This window comes from Vidua chalybeata, chromosome 22 (assembly GCF_026979565.1).
Source record: "Vidua chalybeata isolate OUT-0048 chromosome 22, bVidCha1 merged haplotype, whole genome shotgun sequence".
Classification (NCBI taxonomy): Eukaryota; Metazoa; Chordata; class Aves; order Passeriformes; family Viduidae; genus Vidua; species Vidua chalybeata.
Genome location: NC_071551.1, coordinates 3,996,971 through 4,023,258, shown reverse-complemented (window position 1 = coordinate 4,023,258; position 26,288 = coordinate 3,996,971). Strand labels below are relative to the sequence as shown.

Genomic DNA, 26,288 nt, shown 5'->3' with positions numbered 1-26,288 from the left:
GATTCTAGAATCAAATGAGCTTTTCTCAGGGCTACCAGGAGGCAAGGTATGCTTTTCCTGGAAAGAATGTGTCCTTGGGGTGATATTCCATCACAACTTCCCCCTGCCCTGTGGTTTTGTGTCAGGCTGAGAACTGTTCTGGCTGAGCACTGGGGCACTGAGCTCACCAAGGCTTTCCTCTCTGGGGAGGAGTTTAGGAGACAGCTCCACTGATCCCCTTTCCAGAAAGAAGAAGGGAACAAGAGGAGGACATGGCGCAGCTACTCAGGTCTTAGAGTTGCATGCAGACATAGTGGGGTCTGGTCTCTGCAGTGACTGCTAATTTCTCTTGTGCCTTATACCTCTGATCTGTTACTGCACTGATCAGCAAAGGTTTGTGACTGGATTGGAACAGTCACAGCTCATGGCATGGTTTTGTATTTGAACCCTTCTGTTCAGGGGTTTGTAACTCAGCCACAGAGGTCCCATCTGGGCTAAAACTTTGAGGGAAAACCATTATCAGCCCATGAGTGAACTTATTTAAAACAGTGAATTTAAAATCACAATCTGATCCATTAATTTTAAAATGTTAAAAGAAAAAAGAAGAAAACAAAACAAAAAAAATTAATAATGGCAAAGTATGACTGCTCCTAATGACTGCTTCAATTCCAAAAAGTGAAATTTGGTAAATGGTGCTCTGTGATGATATTGGAGGATTTTTTGCTTTGGGATTATGTTGGGAGGGTTGTTTGTTTGCTTTTGGGGTTTTTTGTTCCCAGTAGAATGGTAAATACTGAGATATGTTAGGACGTTACCCTGTATGGGGCAGTAGCTGCTACTCATCTGTCTGATCAAGTAAGCAGAAGTCAAAGCTGATAAAATATCCAGGAACAATAAACACATCAGTTTTGAAAGTATTAAACCTATTAAAACTTACCAAAATAAGATGAGCAAATACTGAAGACCTCTGTTATAGTAGTATAAGTGCAACTTCTATACATTATTCTACATTTCCATCTCAGAAACTACTTAAAAATATGCATGAATGCACAGGGTTTCTGTTAAGTCATCATCACCTTGCATGCTGTCAGAGGAAAAGGATGTGGAATAAAGATATTCTTTTTAAAGAGTTTGTACCTGCTTTACTGGGAATCACATGGCTAGAAATAATACAGTGCTAGATGGAATTTGGGAAGTGTGTGACTGCTCATGCAAATTTGTGAGTTCATTGGATGCTTGTTAGAGATCTCTAAGGAGATTTAGTTTTGCCTTTGTCCTAGGCTCAGTATTTGACTTATAACTGTTGTGGTTTTGGGGGTTTGTTGGGGTTGTTTGGGTTTTTAAGAAAGATGGGGACAGACATTTGTTGCAGTGGGACAAGTGGTAAATGGTTTCAAACTAAAAAAGGGTAGATTCAGATTAGATACAAGGAAGGAAGTTTTTATAATGGGGCTGGTGAGTCACTGGCACAGGTTGCCCAGAGATGTGGCAGATGCCCTGTCCCTGGAAACTTTCAAGAGCAGGCTGGATGGGGCTCTGAGCAGCCTGATCTCCTTGAAGATGTCCCTGTTCACGTTGGGGGAGTTGGACTAGATGACCTTTAAAGATTCCTCCCAGTGCAAACTATTCTATGATTCCATTAATCCAGTCAAACTATGCCACATGCAGAAAAACAGATAGTTGTTCCCTTGATGCAGACTAAGTTCTGCCCCTGATCTTACAGTTGTTCCAGTTTGCTGTCACCATTTTCTTACACATTCCCAGTCAGGGAATAGATACTTCATTTACTTCTCATCACATCTTAGTGGCTCACGTGTCTTTCACCGTAGGAACCTGCTTCTCACTGGTCCTACTGGGATGCCTCAGCTTCTCTTTGTTTCTGTTGTAGTATGCACTTTATAAAAAGATGACGCAAGCTGCCATTCTTATCCAGAGCAAATTCCGAAGTTACTATGAGCAGAAAAAATTCCAGCAGAGCCGACGAGCCGCGATGCTGATCCAGCAGTACTATCGCAGCTACAAGGAGTGTGGCAAGAGGAGGCAAAACCGTCGGGCAGCCACCATCGTACAGCAGAAACTCAGGTGAGCCCCGGGCTGCTGATGCTGTTGGGATCTTCATATATTGTTTTTATGCTCTTCAAGGCTGTGCTGTGCTTCACAGACAAAGGCCAGTGGGAAAAGGACTGTGGTTCATAGGATGATTATTCTTGCATTTAGTAGTGTTCTCCCCAGTTTTGCCTACACTTCAGTGTTGGGGTTTTTTGTGTTTAGAAGCAGTCTGCTTACCAAGAAGCAGGATCAAGCTGCTCGCAAGATTATGCGGTTTTTACGACGCTGCCGCCACAGGTATGACACTATCTTTTGGTATCTGCCCTTCCTTAGAGCAATGTGACAATATCCAAGGTGTGTCTGCAAGGAGTACAATGTAGATATAACAGAACCAGCTCACTACAGATCTGTTAATCAAAGAACAAAGCTGAGCTGTTTTTCCAAGATGTGCTGTCAAAAATGAAATCTTCAACTTAGGGCTGTTGCTGAAAGAGAATTGTGTACAGCTCCATTGCTTATAATGTAAAACAGCCCAGGTTGTTTGACTTTAAAAGCTGGACTTGAGCAAGTCTAAAAAAACTTGTTAAATCATAGCTACAGCTTCTGAGTGCCGCCCAAAACATTCATGGTATGTGGGAAAGTGCAAAAAGTTATGGCAACTGGTGTGTGCTGGAAATGCCTTTAGTTTGGTCACAGAATCATTTGGTTGGCTCTCCTCAAGTGTGTGTTCTCTTCAATGTGGGTAGGTGGGATGTGGCAGAAGAGCAGCACAGGTTAGTTCACGTCAGCCACTCCACAGACATGAAGATGAACCAGCGTGGGAACAGCACAGCCTTGCCAGAGTGCTTCCCCGTGGCAGCCAGCACTGCCATACCAGCAGCGTGTTTGCTGTGGTTCTTAGCTGAAAAGACCCCCTGTATGATCAAGTTGCAAACTGGGACTTTGCCTAGACAGTGGTGAATCCTGATGTTTCTGACTCTGCCCCCTCCATTCTCACTACCCATGCATTTCATCCACCCAGGAGCTGGTCACACCTGATGCATTTTGAAGCATGTTTAGTTCAGTCCAGTGGCATTTAACAAGGAGAGCTCTTAGAGGCATGTGATAGACTCCTGATTTTAGAAACAGACTCAGTCCTTATTGCAGGATTTCAAAGCTTTACTTTGTAAGAGGTCAGTGTGGCTGATGCTGTGGAAATCCATCTTACCTGCAGGTTCAGTGGGAAGTTACATGTATGGACAAGAAAGAGGGCTTTGTAGTTCCCAGGCTGATTCCAAGTGCTCTTGAAACAGCCACAGTCATTGATGAAGAAGGACAAGTGACTTCCCTCTTTCAGCAAGGCATATGGAAGAGACCAAAGTGGTTGTTTTGATGTGTTTGCTGTGCAGCATGTCCTGGAGGTTCAGAACTTCTGTATCCTCTCAGATCTGTTTGAGATCCAGGCAGTCCCTGGGGGAACCATGCACCAAGTTTCCATCCGTGGGGTCTCTGGGGTCAGCCTGAAAGGCTCTTAGAGCCAACTCAGACCCAGGGAATGTCTCTGGTCTGCCTGTGTCCCTGGGGTTCCCACCAGCACCCAGGATGTGCCATGCACTCCAAACAGGGCTCAGTTAAGACTCCAGCTGTTGAGTAACACAGACTCTGCAGACCTTAAATTGCCCATGATTCCAACAGTTCTTGACTTCAGCTCATTGCCTTCCTCTTTCTCAGTGTCTCCTCTTTCCTTCATAGAGAGACCTTGCTCATCTGCACCACTGAAGTTTGGAGGCCAGACCCAGGGTCAGTCTCCTCTCTCCAGCAGCACAATCACTGCTCTGGGCATCCCTGCAGGAGAGATTTAGCTCTTGGGGAGTTCCAGACAGAAATTCAGCAGCAGGGGGGATTCTCTGTCATTAGGCTCTCTCTGGCTCACATCACACTGTGCAGTGCTGGAACTTCTGCAGCAGTGCAGTCCTGTCCCTTGTCCACGGCAGTTCGTTACTGGTTGTGCTTGCTCTGGAATTCAGTCATGGTTCTTGGCTAGGATGCAACAAAAGGAAAAAGTGGCTTTCCTCCACTGAAGATGTTAACCGTGTTTCAAAACTGCCTTGTTTTACCTTCTAAAATAGAAATGATCACAGGGTTATGGTTGCATATTTTCTCCAAGCAATCATAAGAGTTTAAAATTGTGTTAATGTAACTATTATTAGTAATTGACAAATTTGAACTGGAGCGTTGTGGCATTGGTAAATGCTAAAAGTGAAAGCAAGACCTACCAAAATAGCAAAACCAGCATTCAGAATCTGCTTGAAAAATACATACATTTAGCAGATTCATAGAACTGCTTAGAAAGGTGACAGGTTTGAGTCTCATTCCCCGTTTTCCTCCTGCTTGCTAAAAAAGTTCTAGCAAGCAGAAAGGCATTTTCCAACAGTGTACACTGCATGCTCTGTACACTGGGCTGCATCTGTGTTCCTTTAGTGTCTCACAGACCCTTGGGCTCCTGTGGCTGCTGGAACCACACAGGGATCTGGTGCCTCTGCTCTCTGCAGTCAGTGATAAACACTGTGCAAATCAGGTTCTTAGAGCTTTATTACCACACAGGATTTTGAAGACAAATCAGAAGCCTTTTACTTGTGTAAACAGCTGTAAAGGAAGATATAATCCTGGAAATTATACCAATCCTCTACTTCATAGAACAGAGCTTCACTTGCTCCAGTATCTCAGCTGACTCAGACTGACCTGTTTGTTTCTTTGCTCCCTGTCCTGAGGGCAGATCCCTGCATTTATCCTGGCACAGCCATATCCTGGCGAGAGCACCCACCTCCCTTCCTTCCCAAACCTGGCTTTGCAACCCTCTCTCTTAGCTGCCTTGTGCTGCAGGTACACTGGGGTACCAGGTGGAATTGCTTCCTTCTCACCTGCTCTTCTTTAAGCTTTTTAATTTTTTTTTGTCTCAATAAGGACATTGTTCCTCTCTGCTTGAATTTTCTTGCTTACCTCTTCCTAAGGATAGAGTAATAAAGCTTAGGATGCTACGTAAGTTTCAGATCACCTCTGTGTAAGCTTCCTAATTATATCCCTTCAGTCTCCCATGTGACACTCACACAGGGTACAGCTGATGAGGATGGGGCTGGTACTTGGGCTAAGAGCCCACACAGTCTTTCTGCTTGTTGAAATCTCGTTGCAGTCTCCTCCTGTATTACTCCAAATTAGCACACTGCTATAAACAAGAATTTAAGAAAGTCCCAGTCTCCAGGAAGAAACACTTCAGCCATCCAAGCTCCTGAACATCCAGGGGTGAGCCATAACAGCCAGTACCTAATGTTAGTTAATGCTCTGTAGTATAAAAATGGCACTGTGAAGCCACTTCTTAAATCACAGCGCCTTGTCAGTGCAAGGGATAGAAATGACAACTATTTTTGGAAAATCTGAGGGAGTGAGAGAAAAGAGAGCATGCACAGGAATGTCAAACAAACAGGATCTTGTAACAGATTTCTGCCAGTTGATAGAGCTGGGGGAAGAGGCTGCAAAAGCCAGATGCGGTCTGTTGTAAGGAGAGTGAGCAAAGTGAGAAGGCAGTAAATGCTTAAAGTTCAGAAATTGAACCTTTGAAAAATTGAATGGTTTAACCTAGGCTTTGGCCATGAGCAAATTCTGTTGCTGAGTCAAAAAATTACTCTCAAGAGCTTATTCTGTAGCCTTTGGGTGAGATTTATTCAGGGTTTCCCCAGGCAACTGTCTACTTGTGGGGTTTTTTTCCTGTTTTAAATTGATCAAAGTCTACTTTAAGCCAATTATGAGAACCATTTGTCTGCTTGCATTCAGAACAGCTTAAATGGTCATCTTGTCCTATTTTGTTTAATGATGTTTTGGCACAAAGGCTTAATATCTCAAATGTGATTTTGATCACCTTGAGGATCTGATCCCCTGAAATTAATGTTTGTTGCCTGACCAGAAGGTATTTCAGGTGTTTTGGGAGAGTTAATGAGAGGTTCTGCAGTTGGAGCTCTCAGTAGTGGATGCATAGATGTTGATGAAAATCAGAAAATGCATGAAAAATACATGAAAACCAGTAAGTTTTAGTTGACTATACTCTTAGAGAAGATACTGGAGCTCTAGTAGCTGAATGTCATGGAGACAAAAGGGATCATTCATCAGCAGGAGTCATTCTGACCGTCAGACATGTATTTTTTCCTTTTGACTTTGAACAAAACCCCCCATATTTATCCATCTATTGTCATATTCTCCAAAATCTGCTGGAAAACATGCATCAGCATAACACGGTATCAACATGATCTGTCACAGAAGTATTGTTTGTTGAGAATGAGAAACGAAATTTCCTGGCCTCCCAGGAGAGCTTCACCCATCTTCCCATGGTGCCCAAACCTCTCAGCTTGTACTTGACTAACTTCCAGCCTAAAGCTTGCCCCTGACACCTACTGTGAGCTGAGCTGCCTCCAGGCTCGCTGTCCTGAGGCAGAGGCAAAGCTTTTTATAGTTAATGATTTTGGAAAGACTCCACCTACTTAGTGATCCCCAGATGTGACACATCTAGAGCTGCAAGGAAATCCGGGAGCTCCGAATGGGTTTGGATTTGCTGAGCTGAATTCATGTATGGTACAGTCAGCTTGCACTGGGAAGGTAACCTCCTATTTCCTATTCTTTCTCTGATTTGTAGGAAACTTTTACTCTTCTGGGGGATATCTAAACCATTTTTAAGATGGAATTATTATCTGCAGTGTTTTCTATGGAGTAGCATTTGGAGTGAGATAGAAAAGAGGTGATGGCTGCCAGGGAAGGCAGGATGCAGCTAGAAATGCCTCGGGAATGACAGTGTTGGGTTTTTTCTACTTGCTTATAACTTTCTGCCCTAAAGCACCTAAACACAGGAGTGCCCTCCCCTGGTAAAGAGGAGTCCCTAGGCAGGAGTGGGAAGGGTTCTTTCTCTCCAGGCAAGCAGAAGTGCTGTCTCCTCCTCCCTGAAGTGAAGCTCTGGGTAAGGTACGGTTGTTGCCGTGTGTGTCTAATGGCTCTTTGGTATTGTTTTGCACTCTGAAGCCCTCTGGTGGACCATAGGCTGTACAAAAGGGTGAGTGTAGCTGCCTGCTAGCCAGTTCCTCTCTTCCATTTTAAATATATTTGCTTTCTGCTTGCTTGCATGGGGCTGTGGCCGAGATATGCCAGTAAGTTTCACCTCCATTAATTATATGAAAGAATCTTTAATAAACTAACCCTACTGCAATGACTAACACTGCTGCTTTTGTAACAGGACAGAGCTCTGCAGTAGATGTTACCAGTGCATGAATGTGTGAAAAAGGACATGTATATTCATAATGGGCATGCTTAGATGGCATTGTTGGTGGGGTATTTTTTCAGTATCCAAAGTGGCTGTGAGTAGATGTTGGAATTTGACAGAGTCTGCACTCACACACTCAGTGAACTCCGTTGTCATGGACTGCAGCAGCATTCAGGGTAGATCATAGGAAGCTGCACTGCAGGTGCAGCCTACATTAGATGGGTATTTATTTCTGCCTGAGCCAGATGGAAGCAGAAGAGCTCCTCATACTGCTCTTTACTCCCAAAGGTGGTTAAGCACCAGTTCTATAAGTTGGTCTTTGGTAAGTTTCATATCTGGTTGTGTTATAGGGCCAGCTTTTTGACAGCTGTTTATCTCATTTATTAATTCACATATTGGGAAGGAAAACAAAAAAAAAAAAAAAAAGAAGTGAAGATGCTGTAACTGTGTTAGGTGCCAAGAGAGCATCTGTTGGGAGTCTCATTCTCAGCATGAAGAGCCCACTCACCTGTGTGCTCAGTCACATTAGTGGCTGGTTGGGTGTGAGACAGCAGGCTGGCAAGAGGTGGTGTTGCCTGGAATCAAAAGAAGAGCTTTCCAAACAATATTTAAAGTGTTAATATAAAGACCAGTTCTTTAATGAAAGCATTCAGATGCAGAAAACATAGGTATGAGCATGTGCGGTATGGGATTTCTAAAATTTTTTTAAGGTTAATTAATTAGTGTATCTAGCAGGTAAATCCAAGTTTCACCCATTGGGCCTGCCCCTTGGGGTGTCTCCAGGAGGTTCTTTGCCCTAAAACTTGTTTTTACTCTCAAATGCTGGTGCAAAACAAGTTGTCCTTGTTCTTTTCTTGAAAATAAGACTAAATAGAATTTCAAGAGTGTGACATAATGTATTAAAAAGGGTTACCTCTTGTTTTAAAGTGTGAAAAAGGGTATGAAAATGCTAGGAACTATAAAATTATATATTAGAAATCTACAAAGCTACAAATACATGAAAAAGCTAAAAATCTTTAGGTATCAATGGGAGAATTCCTGTGACAGGTTTCTCAAGGCATGTGCCTCAACTGCCAGCAGGCTGCTCTGCTCCATCTTGCACCTGAGAGGGGTTTTTTGTAAAAAACTGCTGCCAGAAACATCACCATTTGGGTGACTATTGCTCCTGTTTTCAGTAAGAGAGGGGTGGCCTGGGCCCTTGCTTCCATGTAATGTTGTAAAAAGAAAACTTCATTGTTGATGATCAAGTTTTATTGACTTGGAAATGCAGAGATCATTTTCAAGACTCAAGGGTGAGAGAATGAACTGGGCCTGAGCCTGCTGGAGAAACCATTATTTGTTTAACTATTTAGGCTAACAAAGGAGCAGCAGCTAATGACATTTGTTTCCAAATTATGACGTCTGTGCTACCATTTTTTGTTGTAGGTCCTCCTTTTTTTACAAGTTAAAATTTGGAGTTTTTACTAATAACAGATGAAGTAGGAATTGGGTACATGAGGGCAAAGGCCCAGATGTGCCCTGAGGCCAGACTCTGCAGGGGCTGCTGTCAGCAGAGGCCAGTTGTCAGTGTTGGAGGAGAAATGGTGCACTTTTAAGGCTTTGTGTATGTGGCAGCATTTGAGAAATTAGCAGGAAGCTGATTCTGGAAGTTTGGTAGCATTTGCAGGTTTTGCCTGGGATGAGCAATGATGTGTGATTGATGGGGCAGTGGGGTGGCTCTCTGACTGGAAAAAGCAAACTGTGAGCTATCAGTATGTACTGGCTGCTGTTCTGCCAAAGTAAGTCTGTAATGGCAAAACATTCTGTGCTGCTTTGCATTCTGCTAACACCCTGTGTCTGTTGCTGGAGTGCACAAACACCAGGAGTGTTCCCAGGCCTGCTGATGTGCACAGGCTGACACAGCCCCTCGTGCTGAGAGGGAGCACCTGCAAACCTGTCTGTAATGCACAAATTGGGTGTTTTCTGTACACTTGCTGTTGCAGTGTGCAGAAAAATGATGGCAGCATTTGCTCCTGGGTTTCAGTTTTAAAACCTTTCCAAATTGAGTGATTTTTTTCTTGGATTTATTTGAGCGACATTACACTAGGATCAGTAAAGAGGAAGAGGCAGGAGATTTTACTGGCTGACTCTTGTGGAGATGAGACTTGTATCCTTATGCAGTAGAAATTAAAATACCTTTTAGGGAAAAAAAAACCCATCCAGTTGCTGTTGCCCTTAAGTAACAGTTTTCATCTCAAGGAAACCTGCTTCAGTAGTGGGATTTCAGCTACTCACCATGCCCCCATGCACAAATGTTTGCCTTCATATTGTTCAAACCATTCTCTGTAGCCTCCTGCAAAAGAGAGCTTTGCTCCCAGTCCAGGTGTAGAGGTGAACAAATTGCACAGCTGCCTGCAGTGTGACCCTCTCTGCCCTACCCTTGGCAGGAGATGATCTGGAGGAGATCACAAGGAGTGAGTCTTTCCCATCTCAAGGGGATGACAAGTCAGGCACTTTCTGCCTACAGCAAAACTTCTGTCTTCTCTGGGGCAGAACAAATGCACTTGTTACCCGTTGATCATGAGTAATAAAATAAAACCTGCCTTCAGTGACCTTTCATGTACAAATAAGCCCCCTTACCCCACCATGTTCTCACAGTTTGATTAAATGCTGCTCTCCGGTTTCGGGGAGTTAAGTGTGTAGCATCTGAAGTAATTTCTCTGGTAAGTACAGCTGCATTTCATACCTGAATAAACAACATCTGCTGTGTTTTGTTGTTCTCTGCATATTCTTCCCTCTTTTGGCATTTTAGGAACAAACCTTTTCCTACTCCTGTGCATCTAGGACTTGTATTTTTAATGTGGTTTTAATCTGTGCTGTGCAGCAGACATTGCATTGAGGTACCTGGTTTCTTGCCTCTCTTAGTAAGATAGAGAATAGAGGAAAATTTCAAGGGGTAGGAAAGTCCCATTTGTTTGAGTTCAGGAAGATGTGTGAAAATGTCATATTGGGATATGCCTCACTGTACCTACAACAAAAGTTTTCAAAGTAATTTCTTTTTTCATTTACCTCTTGCAGGGGCTGAATGTGTTTGGAGCTCAGATGTGTGTATTAAATTGCAGACCACGTGCTCTGGGGTGTCGTTCTTATTGGGCCTTTCTGTCTTTTTTGTTTTGCTGCCTAAATGAGGTATCTGGAAAAAGGCAAGATCTCCCTTGTCTTAAATATCCCACAGGCCATTTCAGCTCTCAGAGCAACAGGTAACTCACCAGCCAGCCTTCTCTGGCTCTTGCACCCTGTCCTGTAAACTGATCTTCAGCATTCGGACTCATTCAGCATTTCCCTGGCTGGGCATTCCAGAGTCACTCTGATGGAGCAGCTTTGTGTTACGCTTTACCCATGAAGCCATCGTTTGCTGTGACCTTTTCTGAGTAGGGCTGGTTCATTTGCTGACAGCCTGTACAGGACTGGGGAGGGCATGGGGAGAGGAGCTGCCACTTGCTGGGGTTGTTGCTTATTACATTGCTTCAGCACATACTGATGCACCCCCTGTGCTCTGCCCAAGTGAGCAACATGGTGTGAGGGGCAGAAACTTCGGCTGGCCGGAGCAGTTTGGGAACCAGGATGTATCTCCCAAGAGTCAGGGTTCAAAGCTCATGTTTGAAATCATCTTCTCTTTCCTTTGTGTATGTCAGCATCACGGCTGTGACTTCAGACACCTCAGCAGTGATCATCTCTATTGCACGTGCTTTTTCCTTCCATCTGCTCTTCGGCACTTGCAGAGGGAATAACTTTGTGACTTAGAAGCGCTTACTGTCTGGAGAATGTTATTTGGGGAGGTGTTTGTTCAAGGCTTCATCAGTGCAAAATCAGATGTACAGTCACAAACCAGTTTTGTGCATGGTTTCAGAGCTGCTGGCATAGGATGGTGCTCTTTGTTTGGAGACCTGCAAAAGTCAGGGCCTATTTCCCATTCTGGGGTGCTCCACTCACAGCTGGGCATCACTTGAGCTGTCCTCACTCCAGCCCCCATTCAGCTCAGGGAGGCACTCCCAGAAGTGATCCAAGCCAGTGTGACAGAGCTTCTAGACTCCTGGAGAGGTTTGCACACCATCCAGCAGCACCTGGCCTGCTGCTGTCACTTTTCATTGTCCTCATTTCCTCTGTTGTTTAAAAAAATAGTCTCCACTGCAAGTCTACCAAAGTGGATTGAAACATCTTCTCTAAGAACATTCTTTCTGCTATTCAATTCTATAAATCCCAGTACTGTTCTTTTCCTTACAGCAGTTTATTAATGCTTGTAACTGCAAATGCTACACTTTGGTTCTCTTCCCTGCCTCAGTTTAAGACTGGAAAAATGTTAACCAAAGAAGATTGCCTTATAGCGCGAAGGCAGGGCTATACTGTTCACCTAAAATCTCTCTTAGTAGCACTTACTCAGAGGATTTCTATTCTCAAGGGTCCTAATTTGTCCAAAATTCTTTTCTGGTCAACCTGTATTTTTTATCTGCAGTTGAAAATTTTGAGGGTTTATTACAGTGAGTATTAATGAACAGGAAATACCAGTCCCTGCTATTATTGTAGTCAAATCAAGTGCCACTGAGTGAGGAACTCAAGAAGAGTTAGGAAAAGATTCTGAGACACAGGAAAGGCTGCAGTGCAGGCTATCCAAGAAAGAATTGGTTGAAGACCATTATTTTTAGGTTCTCTTGACAAAGCATTTCAGATAATGATTACTTTGGTGCATGCACTGGTTCTGGTACCTCCTGTTTATCCTGGTTTGAGGAAGCAGCATGGTGTTCACAATAACACCTCAGAACTTCCCCAGTGACACTCTGGCCATGGACTGGTTCCATTTTTGGTAACATTTGGAGGTGTTTCAGTTCACTCAGCTGTGCCTGCTGCAGAGCCCGTGGTGAGCAGGGCTGCCCTGTACCAGCTGCCAAGGAGAAGGAAGAACTTACCTGGCATCCCAGGGCCAGCTCTGGAGAGAGGAGGAGAGACTGACAGCTGCAGACTGCAAGTTTCCATATCTACCAGGCAGTGTAGAGAATAAAGGACACACAGTACCTACCTGCACTCCCACCTGCAGTGGGACACACACACACCATTGCATTGAACAAAGAGATTAGTTAATTTAAAAAAATATGGTAGCTTAGTGAATTTGGGTGGTTATCATCTTGAGGCCTAAGTGTGTAAATGCTGTGGACTGCAGGTTTGTTTTAAGCCATTGCATACTAAATAGCATCTTTCAGCAATGTACCCGTGGCTGATTTCAGTTTATACCTTTAGGGAAATTCTGTACTATTTTGTGTCTGTGTTATTCAGCAGTAGTTACTACACCTGCATGTAAATGATGTAAATCCCACCTGACCAAGGGAAGTGTTGCAAATGCAGAGTGTTTGACATTGTCCCATATGACATCCTTGTCTCTAAATTGGAGGGACATGTTTTGAGGATGGACCACTGGGTGGATGAAGAACTGGCTGGTTGGCCACGTGCAAAGAGCTGTGGTCAGTGGTTTCTGGTCCACATGGAGGCGAGTGGGGTGACGAGTGGGGTCAGTAGTGGGGCTGATACTGTTCAGCATCTTGGGCAGTGGCATCGAGGGCACCCTCAGTGAGTTTGCTGACACCACTGAGCTGTGTGGGAGGGAAGGGATGGATCCAGAGGGACCTGGACAGGCTGCAGAGGTGGGGCTGTGTGAACCTCAGGAAGCTGAACAAAGTGCAAGGTCCTACACCTGGGTCTGGACAGTCACACACAGGTTGGGTGGAGAAGGGATTGAAAACAGCCTCATGGAGAAAGACTTGGGTCATGGTTGATGGAAAACTCCCCATGAGCTGGCACTGAGTGCTCCCAGCCCAGAAACCAATTGTGTCCTGGGCTGCATCCAAAGGAGCAGGGCCAGCAGGGGAGGGAGGGAATTCTCACCCTCTACTCTGCACTTGTCAGTCCTGCACACAGTTCTGTTGTCCCCAACTTAAGAAGGACATGGAACTGTTGGAGCAAGTCCAAAGGATACTATGAAGTTGATAAAAGAGGACTGGAGCACCTTCCCTACAAAGACAGGCTGAGAAAGTTGGGGCTGCTCAGCCTGGAGAAGAAAAGGTTGTGTGGAGACCTCACAACACCTTCCAGTGTGTGGAGGGTGCTACAGGGAACCTGAAAAGGGACTCCTCATCCAGAACTGTAGTGATAGGGTGAGGAGTAATTGATACAAATTGAAAGAGGGGAATCTTAGGTTAGATATTAAGAAGATTTTTTTTTCTGTGAGGATAATGAGACACTGGAATGAGTTACCCAGAGTAGCTGTGGCTGTCCCATCCCTGGAAGTGTTCAAGGCCAGGTTGGATATGGCCTTGAGCAGCCTGGGATAGTGGAAGGTGTCCCTGCCCATGGCAGGGGAGTTGGGGCTAGAAGATCTTTAAGGTCGCTTCCAAATCTTTACATTCTATGATTCTGTGATTCTCTGTTTCTGAACCAGGATCTGTTTCAGTGCAAATGCTGAGTGCTGCAGTAATTAACTTCTGTTGGCATGTGTGTTCCAGGCAAACAGATGCAATAGTTGTGCACCAGTACAGATATTGCATGCTGTAGGTTGAAGTTTGCAGCAAAGCATGTCTTGCATTCTTCCAGTGAAAGTGCTTCGTTAGTGTAGCCCTTGCATGTGAAGTGCTAAAGTAAGGAATAGCATGTCTCAGTGAAAGAGCCACCAGCTTATTTAATGTGCATGTTCTCAGTGAGAGATCTATAATAACAGGTTAATTTTACATTGCAGTACTGAAGTGCAACAGAAAACACTTGGAAGTTGCACTGCAAATCATGCATTAATTGATGGTACCTTAAACACAGCTAATCTAAGCTTTAAAAATTGTCCATTGCACAGAGGCACAACATCTTTTCTAGCACAGCACCAGGGATTCTGGCTCTCCTGCTTCTAAATGGTGCGCCACTAAAAAATATTAATTAAAAATTCAAGGGAGAGGCTGCTTTTCTGCACCAAGAAAATAAAACTAGATATATTGGAGATAAATAACTTGTCATTTGTCACTGTTTTGGTTTACTGTGTCAGCCCTCCTGTGTTTCCTGCAATAAAAAGGGGATCTGGCTGTACCCAGCATGAAGAACCCCAATGAACTTAGGCTGTCAGCCTGAGTGGAGGCTTGTTGCTGCCTTCTGTGCAGTGCTGGAGCCTCTTGATGTCAGCAGGCTCTTTTAGACACCAGCTTGTGTAGAGCCAAACTCTTCCTGAAGAAGATTTCTCCGTAAAGCTGTAGCAGGCAGTCAGGCTCAGCACAGCACTGTCCAAGCAGGAGCTGAGAGCCCCTGGTGCTGTTGGCTGTCCCTTCCTCAGCCTGGGGACCAGAGCACTGCTTGGCACCTGGGAGAGCCTGCTGGGCTGCTCTGCTGGGCTTGGATTTCAGGAATGTCAGGGTCTCTCCAGCAGTGGATTTCAGACTCTGAACACACCGTGTGCACTTGGCCTATCAGGGCCTTCTGTCTTTCCATACATGATACTCTCAAAGGTCTGGCCTGCATACAGGTTAGTCTGATTTGACCCCTGTTGGCCACATTTCACAAATACTGAGAATGCATTTGAGTGCTAGAGCCTTTGAGTTAGCTAAAACAGAGGTAAAAGCAGCCAGCTCCCTTTTCACTGTGGTTCTGGCTAATAGTACATGCAGAAAAATGAATAAATAAAACAGTGAAATGGAGGTGTATTTATAGAGATCAATTTATAGCCTTCATTCTATCCTTATATTGGCAGGCTGGTGCAAGAGCCAAAAGATGTGTGGGTGTAAGTCTATGCACAGTAGCTACAAACTCACTGCTGTGGCTCAGCTCTCCTGACATGTTTTCTTACTTTTATTTACTTGGGCTTTGTTACATTTTTTCACTTGTAGCTGGTTGCATTACACAGACTTGCATCTCTGACGCTATTTTTTGTATTATACCTTTGTTACTTGTCCTTTCAAATTTTTGCAACATCACATGAGCACTTGAGCCTAACAGGCTTAGCTAAATCACCTTTTTTTTTTTTTTTTCTGTAATCTGCTCCTTTTGTGGGGGACTTCCCCTTGCAGGAGCAGAGTGAAGACATGTGGAGGCAGAGCCAGCCCCAAGCACAGCTGGGCACCTTTGGGACAGCACAGGAATGCCTTTGGATTTGGTCTGGCTCCTTTGCACTGCACACAGCCAGCTTCTCAGCCTGAGCAGAATGTTTCCTGCTGCCCCAGCTCCAGTGCAGAGCTCTTTTTCACTTGATGGGATTGAAAATATTCCCTTCTTTTCACCCTTTAATTTTTTAACTTTTTCAGCTTTCAGTGATTGTTTAGCTCTTGTGTTGATGAGTTAGAGGAGGTAATGTATGGCATGCATTTGGGAAAGTTGAGAACTGGCCACATCTAGGAAGAGTGACTTCCACACTGTAGGTTCATCTCCCTTGGCACACAGCATCCTGCACTGCTGGGACAACACAGGAACATACTGCCAGCAGCATGATGAAACACGGGCACAGCAGCTGGAGTGCTTGTGCAACAAAGTACCTTTCTTCACACCCATACCGGTTCTTGTGCTTGCACATAAACACTTTCTTATGTGAGGTTCTCTATAAACACCAGGCTTCCTTTCCAAGCTGGACAGAGTGATTTTCCCCCCCTGTGCTGTCACTGCCTCAGCACTGTGTGGAGAAAAGGGTCAGCACTGAACAGCCCCTTTGCCGTGAGCAGCTGCAGGGTCAGGCAGGGAGCAGCAGTGCAGGGAGCCCCAAGCACTCAGGCTGACACCAGAATGAAGCCCAGCTAGTTGCCAGCACTAGGGAAAAGCAGTAGCTGGACCCAAGTGTGTCTCTCCAAAGGCGTTTGGCTGGGATCTCCAGTGGCCCGTCCTTGCGCTTCCAACTGTTTATGGTGTTGGGAAGGTGTTGCCTTCCTGTCGTGTCTCTGGGAGCTGCCTCTTCTGCATGGGAGGTTGGAGCGATGAATCCTTTTGATTGTTCTGTCTTCAAGAGATTTGTAGTAGAAGTGTTACATAGCTCCTCTTTGTTTTTTCAGAGTGAAAGAATTGAAAAAGGCCAAGGAACTTGAAGATACGCAGCAGCATCCCGTAGCAATGTGACATTGCTTTTCAGACTGTTTTCATTTTCTGTTTTTAGCAGAGACATGCAACAACAACAAAAATACCCACTGCAGTTCTGGAAATACCAGCTGCAGGATTTTAACAGTAATGTTTTGGTCATTGCATTTGCACTTTCATGGACAACTTTTAATTTGTTCAGCAAGACATCTTGGAACTCAATCTTCTGTTGGATCGTGGGGAAAACAAGACACCAGGAGGAAATCGTGAGTTGCTTCATTCTCCGAGGAGGAAGGAAGAAGCGATTAATTATCCTTTTCATATAGGGCTGTATTAAACAACATGTGGAACTGTACAAATATTATACCAAAAATATTGTTCAGAAAAGGTGGGAATGCACAAGCAACACAAGAATGCTGTTCCTGCACCTGTCAGTCATCTCCAAGAAACTGAAGCTTTGAGAGTCTCAGTGGAGGGGCTTAGATCAGTACATCTTTATTGGGTCCATGCATCCTCATTTCCTTCGCACTCCTGTCCTTTGTGTTTTATTTAAACCTCTACAGCACACTTAATGCAACTTTTTAAATCTGCAGGTTTTTAATACATCCCGTGGGAACTTACAGGAGGGGTTTGGTGTACGAGAGACACGGGTATTGCATGAGGAATGGAGAGAGCAGCTTAAGCAAATTTTACACTTTTTTTTTTTTGTATTTTTACTAGAACCTGCAAACATATCAACTGTCACGTACTTTCTCTCATATTCAGCACTTTATTTTCTAGCCTTACCTTCATGTACTATTGTTTTAATTAAGTTCTCAAATAATTTGTAAAACATGTAGCTTTTTCTCTTATGTACTTGTCAAACCTCTTGTCATTTTGCAGTCACGTACATATGTTGCCTGGACATTTTATGCCACCTAAAGATCAGTGGTGCTGCATTCTGGCCAGTAAATTTCTTATTTTGGCTACTTCATCAAAATCTGGGCAGTTTCTGTATATATAGAAGGTAGAAATGGAAAATGAGAAAAAAATATTTGAAAGGGAATATATTGATTAATTACTAAATATTTTATTCACAAAGGGTCAATAACTTGGCAAGATAAAATTATTATTTGTATAGTTTTGTCTGAATGAACGAGAAGAGTGTGGATGTATTGTTTGTACATATTGTATATATTAAAGAGATATGTGCATGAACTCAAGAAAAAGAAATGAACAAAGCAAAGCATTAGTGGCTATGGTCTGTAAAATGAAACAAAAACTTTATTTCACTATAAGAAACTTTATTTTAAATGTTCTTTAGAAGAACATTTTTGCTAAAGCATGACTAAATGGCAAAAAAGAGCTACTGTATTTAGACTTAGGAAAAAAAAGGCAGAGCAACATTACTTTAAAAAAAAAAAAAAAAGAAAAAAAGGATATGTTTACATTTGATTTTGGCTACCAGGAGTTTGGTTCAGTTGGGTTTAATTTATGTATTCCTTCCTTCTTTTTTTTTACCCCCGTCTTTTTTTTTTTTCCTTTTTTTTTTTGCCAATGGTGCCAAGTAATGTGAATGCTAATATTGCTTAAGAAAATTAAGTTACTTTTGCAAAGCAGATAATCATAAGAGTACAAAAACCGTATCTAGCTTAACACCATACACTCACTCCAATAAAGAACACTTAGAATGAACATAAAATGAAAAAAAATAAATAAATAGTACGAAAGTAGAAAATATGTTTCACATTTTCATATCTCCTGCTGGAAGTCAGAAAATGTAATAAAAATTGCACAAAAAATTTTAAAAAATTAAGTAAAACTTAAAAAAAAAAAGATGCAAACTGATCCTGTAGGGGTGTCATGGTATATTGCTATTTCCACATAGTGAGGAGCCAAAGAAATTAGATTTTTTTTAAATTGAGCTACTAATTTAAAACTGTCACGGATTCTCAACAATGGGAACCAGTTCTGATCTTCATTACACAGGAATGTAAGGGAAGAAACTCCTGAAGTCCGTGTCATTACTTGTGGGTCACGTACATGTGTCTGAGATCAGAAACTGCTCCTGTCTGTTTGTGTCGCTCGTGGCAGTTTAAAATTTCTGAATGAACTTGTGTAAATTTGAGATTGTTAGTTTTGGAATAGTTGTTCTTGCTTGATCCCGGCCACCAACTGCAATGTTTAAACGCAAGGCTTGTTGTGAAGCCAAAAAATATTCACACATAGGAAGCTTTGAAACTGGTGTCTTTAAAAGAAGAGTAAAAACAAAGATTGTGGCAAAAAAACTGGGGTCAGTGCTCTTGGTGCCTTTTCTATAATTGTACCTGTTTTTAATTACTTCTTTTCACTGCCAGCATTGAATTACAGTAGATGTGCTATAGCTCATTATCAGAATTCTCTTGTACATTTCTGAACTGCTGCTTTATGACCTGATTCAATTTTAAAAAAAGGGAAAAAAGCAAAACAAATGGCCTGGCGCTCGCACTGTGCCTGTGGGCAGCCTTGTAGCCTCAATTTACTGTCTGCAATTGGAACCTTAACCATTAAATTTTCTTCTCACGCCAAAACAGAACAGGAGATGCTGAAGAATCTCCTTTGGAATGAATTGGAAATGCTCTGTATTAGTACTGGAAGAACTCTTGACATTTTGAAACTGAAATATTGCACCCATTAACCAGTACGTGACAATATAGAATTGATCTGTTCCTAACAAGAGTAGTGACCTCAGTGGAAATGTTTTAACTCCTTGTCTTTACAGAAAACGATTCAGTAATATACAGAGCTATTTCAAATTACTCTTCCAGATCCATGGGCCTGGTGGTGTATCTACTAACCTAGATCCTGCTTCAGCCAAACGTTTAAGCCTGTACTGGCTGTTCAGCATGCAGGCAGTTCTGCAGCACAGCTCCAGGACTCCTGGCATGCTTGAAGGCAGTTCAGCTCCCAAGTGCTTTGTTGTGTCGGGCCGTAACCCTTCGGTGTGTCACTGGGGAGGAAGCAGCACTCCCCCGCAGTGAAGTGACTCTTCGAACCCTCTTCTTGGTTGTGGAACTTAATATGTTCACCTAAGATAAGTAAGTGCAGCTTTCTAGGAAAATTCAAATTCCCAAGTGCCAGGAGCCAGATCTTCTGTCTTCTGAGAATAGAATCGCTCCTTTGTGAAACACATTCGACAGCAGTAATACTGTGTGAAAGAAATACAGAATATAACATGAACCCCCTCTCTGGTTGCACGCTTATGGCAGTTCCACACAATAGCTGGTGCCCAATGGGGGGTCCCCAAGACTTGCATGTAAAACTAGTATAGATGTCTTCTCTTTTGTAAGTTTTATTTTTGTAACTGTGCATGTAAAGCATCACTGAATCAATGGATCTGTTGAAGAACTCAGCTGCTGGAACCATGCAAAATGTTTTGAATTGCCCTTAAAATATGGAAAATGTTTTCTGAATGCTTTATATTCTTTCTGCTGTAAATTAAAAAAGAAAATTTCCCCATACAAAGTGTGTGCCTTCTTCTGAACACGTCTCTTCTTCTGAACACATCTCTTCCATCCTTCTTTGAGAACAATGTAGTCCTTTAGTCGCTCTTAAGGAACCACACCAAAAAAAAAAGTTTCTGCTCGACAGGACCTGCTTGTAAGAATATTGCATCTGATTTCTTACAGGTTACAATGTGACAGTCCACAGCCTGCCCGTGAGCAGGTGCAGCCCCCAGAGCTTTGTTTGCAGTTCCTCTTCAGTGGGCAATCACTTCCAGGGTTTTTCATGAGAAACCATATAGAGCTGGTAGCAAAATGCTTAATCCTACAGTGTACACAAAGCAGAGTCAAACAGCAGAATTCAAGAGGGCTGCTGATGCAGAAACCCGAGAGGTCACATTTAATTATGCAATTAACTGAGACACGATAACTATTGCACTAATTAAGTGTGTCACTCACATGAACTGGTCCTCAAGAACAAAACTTGTACCAGACTACATGGCCAGCCCAGCAGGGAAAACCTCAAAGCAGGTTTAATAAATTAATTATCTGGTCTATCAGAGACTCTGTTAGTACCATTATGAGCAAGCTTTTCCAAAACCCAGCTCCACAGCTGAAGACAAGATTTCAATAAGAGAGTTTCTTCTTGACTGCAGAGAAATTATGTTTCTCTTTTAGAATAAGTCAGCATTGACCTCTCCAAATCGCTCCCATTTTTCCATCTTACATGGCTGTTAATTGCTGGGTTCTTTCCCATCCTGGCGTGTTGACCCAGTCCTGACAGAAGGCGCCTCCTCCCTTATCCCCAGGGGCATGGTGGGAGATAACTGGAAGACCAAACATGAGGGAAAAAAACTAAACTACCCGGGGTGAGATAAAATATAATAAGGGGGGAAAAAAGAAAAGATAACTCAGAACACGTGGTGCAAAGGCAGCCAGGGCCTCCCTCCCACCGGTGCCCTGCGGAGGCCGATGTTCCCTGGCGGAGCAGCCCCGGGGCTCCTGCGGGAGCGCTGCCAGCAGCACCGAACCCCGGCTCGGTCACCGGCAGCTCCGCGCGGCTGCCGGGAGCAGCGGCTGCGGCCCCGCCGGGACCCGGGCAGCGAGCGCGGGGATCCCGCCGGGCGGCCCTGGAGCCAGGGCGGGGGACAAGGACAAAGATAAGGACACGGACAAAGATAAGGACACGGACAAGGACAAGGACAAGCACACCCCCGGCTCCCCTCGTGCGCTGCGCGGAGCGCGCGGACACGAGTGACAACACCACGGAACGCTCTTGGCTGTGTCTGTGTGCGTGTCCGTGTCTGTCTGTCCGTGCGTCCGTCAGTGAGTCTCTGTGTCCGTGTCAGCGTGTCCGTGTCTGTCTGTCCGTGCGTCCGTGCCCTTGTCAGTGTCTCTGTGTCTCCATGTCTGTCTGTGCGTCTGTCCGTGCCCCTGTCAGTGTGTCTCTGTGTCTCCATGTCTGTCTGTCCGTGTGTCCGTGCCCCTGTCAGTGTGTCTCTGTGTCTCCATGTCTGTCTGTCCGTGTGTCCATGCCCCTGTCAGTGTGTCTCTGTGTCTCCATGTCTGTCTGTCCGTGTGTCCGTGCCCCTGTCAGTGTGTCTCTGTGTCTCCATGTCTGTCTGTCCGTGTGTCCGTGCCCCTGTCAGTGTGTCTCTGTGTCTCCATGTCTGTCTGTCCGTGTGTCCATGCCCCTGTCAGTGTGTCTCTGTGTCTCCATGTCTGTCTGTCCGTGTGTCCGTGCCCCTGTCAGTGTGTCTCTGTGTCTCCATGTCTGTCTGTGCGTGTGTCCGTGCCCCTGTCAGTGTGTCTCTGTGTCTCCATGTCTGTCTGTCCGTGTGTCCGTGCCCCTGTCAGTGTGTCTCTGTGTCTCCATGTCTGTCTGTCCGTGTGTCCATGCCCCTGTCAGTGTGTCTCTGTGTCTCCATGTCTGTCTGTCCGTGTGTCCGTGCCCCTGTCAGTGTGTCTCTGTGTCTCCATGTCTGTCTGTCCGTGTGTCCGTGCCCCTGTCAGTGTGTCTCTGTGTCTCCATGTCTGTCTGTCCGTGTGTCCGTGCCCCTGTCAGTGTGTCTCTGTGTCTCCATGTCTGTCTGTCCGTGTCCGTCCCCGTGTCCGTGTGTCCGTGCCCGGCCGCTCTCTCCGTTCCGTTGTTGCCGTTGCCGTTCCCGTCACTGCCGGCACAGCGCCGCCCAGCGGCCACAGCCCCCCACCGCAGCCTGCGGGGGCAGGACCATGGCCCGGCCCCGGCCCGGCCTCCGCCCTGACCATCGCCCCCGTCCCAGTCCCGCCCCGGCTCCCGTCCATCGCCCCCGCCCCGGGCCCGGCCCTCGCCCATCGCCCCCGTTCCTATCCTGCCTCGGGCCCGGCCCTCGCCCATCGCCCCCGTTCCTATCCTGCCCCGGGCCCGGCCCTCGCCCATCGCCCGCCCCGGCCCCGCCCTGAGCCCGCCCCCGGCCCCGCCCGTCGCGCCGATCCCGCCCCGGGTCCCGCCCCGTGACTCGTCAGCGCGGGGCGCCGCGCGCAGTTCCCGCTGGACCCGCCCGGGCGCTGCCGCCGCGGTCCCGGTCTCGTCCCACCGGCAGGATGTGAGTGCGGGGCGAGCGGGGCGATCCGGGGAGCGGGGCGGGCCCAGCGGCGGCGGGAGCAGGGCCCGGTCCGGCCCGCGGGCGGGGGTTCCGGCCGGGGCTGCGCGGAGGGGCGGACGCGGCCGGCGGCGGAGGCGAGGCCCGGCCCGGCCGTGCCTTGGGCCGCCCCGCCCGAGCCGCTGCTCGGGCCGGGACCGGGGCGCCGGCCCGGGCCTCGCAGGCCCGGCTGTCCCGCCGGCCCCGGGCGCGTCTCCGAGCGGGGCCCGGCCTGCCGGGCGCCGGGGCGTTGCTCCGTTTGGAACCTCGCAGGAAGCGCTGTCATTTCCGAGGCTGTTCACCTGGGACTGGCACTGAAGCGGCACCCAAGGGTGGCGGCAGCGCCAAAACAGTGGCACTGTGCCGGCTCTGAGCCTTGCCCTGGCTCCCGCGTTGTGCCTGTGCTCATTACGTGCAAGTTAGAAGCCAATGTGAAAATGCGTAAATACAGGAAACAGTCAGGCTTGGCTGTGTGGCGTGCCAGGATGCACTAAACAAGCTTTCACATCTGGTGTGAATGAAGTAAGAACGTGGAAAAGGAAATTGAGTGCCGATAGTTCTAGACATATGCATTAAAAACCTGGCCAGGTGGTGAAAAGGTAATGTGGAGTATCTACAGAAGCTCTTGCATCCATTATAAAGATGCAGAGTATTGTAGATGGTAAAAAGAACTCTGTTACGAATTTAAAGCTGGCCAAAAGTAAATTTTGTATTTTCCAAATACTTTTTCCTTCTGGTGCTTTCTCTTGCTCCATGTCAACCATTTCAAAAGAATACAGAAGCATCACTGAAAAATCACTAGTTAGAATAAGTATTAAGTTTCTGTATTTAATTTTTTGTGAACTACTATTGCTTGAGACTTAGTACTTGTGTTCATATGGGAAAGAAAGAAGCCCAAACTGCTCACTCTTTGAGGCCTGTGGAGCATTACTGAATCCCCTGCCTCATTGCAAAGTGTGGTGTTAGCAAGCCACTGCTGCCTCTTGGCACAGCAGGCAATTTGTTCACAAGATGTTTGGGACACTGCATGACATGCACCCACTGTCAGCTGTTAAAACACCATTTCTCCGGTAAGAAACTGCCCTGTATTTATTACAAGGATACAAGTGCCCAGTTTTCAGGACTGTCAGATGTCTAATGGTGCCTTTCTTTACTGCAGGTCGGCCAATGTCCCTGGAAGCTCAAATATGGCTGCTGGCAGCAATCGCCGGCTTCAGCAAACTCAACACCAAGTAGATGAGGTAAAAGTCTGGTCTGGTAGTAGTGTCAGCTTCTTCCTGCAGGAAACCTGTGCAGTTAGAAGGGATGTTTTTTTCCAAAGCAGTTTTCCCTTCATTATATAAAGGGGAAGCAAAGAAAGGTTCCCAATGTCCAAACATTAGCTGCAGTCTTGGTGCTCGAGGATTTGACATAAGTAATAACAAAAACCTTTGTTTACAGAGATCAAGCTTTTTTCTCATCAGTAGCCATGAGAGCTGGCTACCAAATGTGATTTTTGTGGAGTCCACAAGCCAGGCTGGCTGGCAAGTATTTCTTGACATGGTTTACTATCATGTTTATATTCCTCAACTCCTTCTGAAGCAAGTCAGGAATTGTTTCCCAGGTTTGAAGGCATGCCAGCACTACTGACTTTTTAAAATAAGCATTCAGGGCTTTTAGCCACAGGTGGATTTCATAGTTTTCTTGAAGTTTATGGCTGCATATACTAGAAGGCAATCACTCGTGCTTCTGAGAAAACATTGAGTACCTTGTGGAGCTGTCTGTGATTGTGTTGCACTGTGCGGTCACTTACTGAAAGCTTGAACTGCTGTAGGTCGTTGACATCATGAGGGTGAACGTGGACAAGGTGTTGGAGCGGGATCAGAAGCTGTCAGAGCTGGATGACCGCGCTGATGCCCTGCAAGCAGGGGCTTCCCAGTTCGAGACCAGCGCGGCCAAGCTGAAGAGGAAGTATTGGTGGAAGAACTGCAAGGTAACCTTGGCTCGTGGGCTTGCACTGCGCCTGGAGCACTATCACTGTTTGTGTCTCAAAAGGCAGGAAACGTTTAGCCAATGTTTTTTAAGTCACAGCAACTTGTTTTCAAAGCATGGCATTACTTTTTAAAGTAACAAGCAGCTGCGTTACTGCCTGTGCTGCCCTAGGCAGGATCTTGTCTGATAATGGTCAGAGGGGAAGCATGTCAGTAATCTGAGGCTTTCAGAAACAAGAAGAAAAGGCTAAAAATGCATAGCTTGAATTAATGTGTGGGAAGTATTAGAAAGTGGCAGAAGCTCACTGAGACTCCTGTACTTGTAGCTGTTGCCAAAGGTTGGATTCATCTTTGGTGAGTAACAGAACAGCTTGTGCATTCACCTGGGACAGGCTTTATGTGGAGAAAACCACATTGCTCTGTTTGCCTGTGTGCATGGCCTGCCATCTCTGAGTGCTAGTAGTGGATTAAGCTTGCTGACTGAAGAACCTTTGCTTGCCACATTAGATCTGACAAACAGTGCTAAAAGTCTTTCAGGGGTAGTTTTCCTGTACCCTGAGGGGCACTTGGTGCTGTTGCATGCTGTGTAGTAAGTGTTGTATGTCTTTTTTTCACAGATGTGGGCGATATTGATAGGTGTTGTTGTCATTATCATCATCATCATTATTCGTAAGTTTGACCAAAATGGGGGTTTCTCCTAGATTTGGAATGGATGGTGTTAATTTGTTGACTGGTACAGTTTAAGCAAAGGCAGGATACTCAGATGGAGGTATATCCAACCTGAATTTGAAATAGCAGTGATGGATTTAACAACAATTGCACGCAGTGAGTGGCAGACTGTGATAACGTGGGAGCTCCAGGACTGGAATCTCAACCACGAGTGGGGGTGACAAAGGTGAAAGTGAAAATAGCAAGGACTTGGAAACCAGGAACAGACTTGGGTTTATTTTGCAGTTGCCTGTTGCAGAAGTGTAACACGAGATTCCACACACTGTCCTTGTCTGAGAACTGTTATCATCTGCCTTGGCTTCCTGCTTTTTTGTGGCAGTTTTGAGTGCGCTGCCGTACCAGGGAGGCTTTGAGCAGAGGTTTGGCTGCTGGGTGAAATGAGACTAACGCTGGGTTAGGATAGAGAGCCGGGTGTGGAATGGTTCAGTCTTTGAGTCCTCATGTAATTGCCAAGGGTTTAAAGGGAAGACAAAGTGTTTAAGTTTGTGCTGTAACAGTTACAAGCACAGCAGTAACCACTGACATCAGAGACGCAGTGCTGGTGTGCAAGCACAAGGGAAAAATACAACTGAGAAAAACAACGTGGGCAAATTCTTAGATTTAAGGGGTTAATCTCTATTATCTTAAATTCTTAAATGCAGGATTGTTATAGTGAGGGGCTGAAGGACATCACCCAACCTTTTTTCTTTCTTTTTGTAGTCTGGAGTGTGTATTCATGAATTACAAGAAGAAACTCAATTCAACTGAAGGTGCCTTTGAGAATCTTCTTCAACCTCTCCCACTTCAAACCTGCTGCCTCCTCAGCCCGTTTACTGCTGTTTAAAGCAAAACTATATTGATTGTCGAGACGTTAACTAACTTTACCGGTCGCCTTAAGACACTCCTGTCATTAATTACTAACCAGCACAGCTCGCCACTCGCACGGTGCCTCAATGACCCGGGGCGGGCCCCGCCCCGCTCGGCCCCGCCCCTCACCCGGCCACGCCCAGGGGCGGGGCCGGCGCCGCACGTGGCGGCGGGGCATGCGCGCGCACGGGGGCCGCGTGCGGCGCCGCGTGAGGGGCGGGGCGGTGCCCTCGCCCGCGCGGGCCCCGCCCCCCGCGCGCGGTCTCCTCCAATAAAAGCGGCTCCGACCCCGCCTCCG

General features: G+C 45.7%; 2 protein-coding genes across 6 annotated transcripts in view; both read left to right on the top strand.

The window, feature by feature from the left end:
* Nucleotides 1-19,842, top strand: part of CAMTA1 (calmodulin binding transcription activator 1) — a 237,283-nt gene extending 217,441 nt beyond the window's left edge. For 2 of the 4 annotated variants that reach the window (XM_053962596.1, XM_053962594.1), the window contains 3 exons: nt 1,868-2,061; nt 2,251-2,325; nt 16,342-19,842. In XM_053962596.1, coding sequence (XP_053818571.1) covers nt 1,868-2,061; nt 2,251-2,325; nt 16,342-16,405 — 333 coding nt within the window. In that variant the 3' untranslated portion in view covers nt 16,406-19,842. Of the gene's footprint in view, nt 1-1,867; nt 2,062-2,250; nt 2,326-7,068; nt 7,100-16,341 lie in introns of all 4 variants that reach the window. The other 2 variants (XM_053962595.1, XM_053962597.1) reach the window with 2 other exon arrangements.
* A 2,459-nt stretch (nt 19,843-22,301) lies between these two features.
* VAMP3 (vesicle associated membrane protein 3) lies at nt 22,302-25,998 on the top strand. Of its 2 annotated transcripts, none has more exons than XM_053963105.1 (5): nt 22,302-22,409; nt 23,605-23,686; nt 24,259-24,417; nt 25,033-25,084; nt 25,844-25,998. In XM_053963105.1, coding segments are annotated over exons 1-5 (315 nt in total). In that variant the 5' UTR covers nt 22,302-22,407; the 3' UTR covers nt 25,864-25,998. The 2 variants fall into 2 exon arrangements, with proteins under 2 accessions (XP_053819080.1, XP_053819079.1); XM_053963104.1 differs by lacking the exon at nt 22,302-22,409 and adding an exon at nt 22,754-22,967.
* The last annotated feature ends 290 nt before the right edge of the window (nt 25,999-26,288 follow it).

Coding starts and splice junctions, on each gene's coding strand:
- VAMP3 (XM_053963104.1), top strand. Junction 23,687..24,258: donor CTCAACACCAAGTAGATGAG/GTAAAAGTCTGG, acceptor GAACTGCTGTAG/GTCGTTGACATCATGAGGGT. Junction 24,418..25,032: donor ATTGGTGGAAGAACTGCAAG/GTAACCTTGGCT, acceptor TTTTTTTCACAG/ATGTGGGCGATATTGATAGG.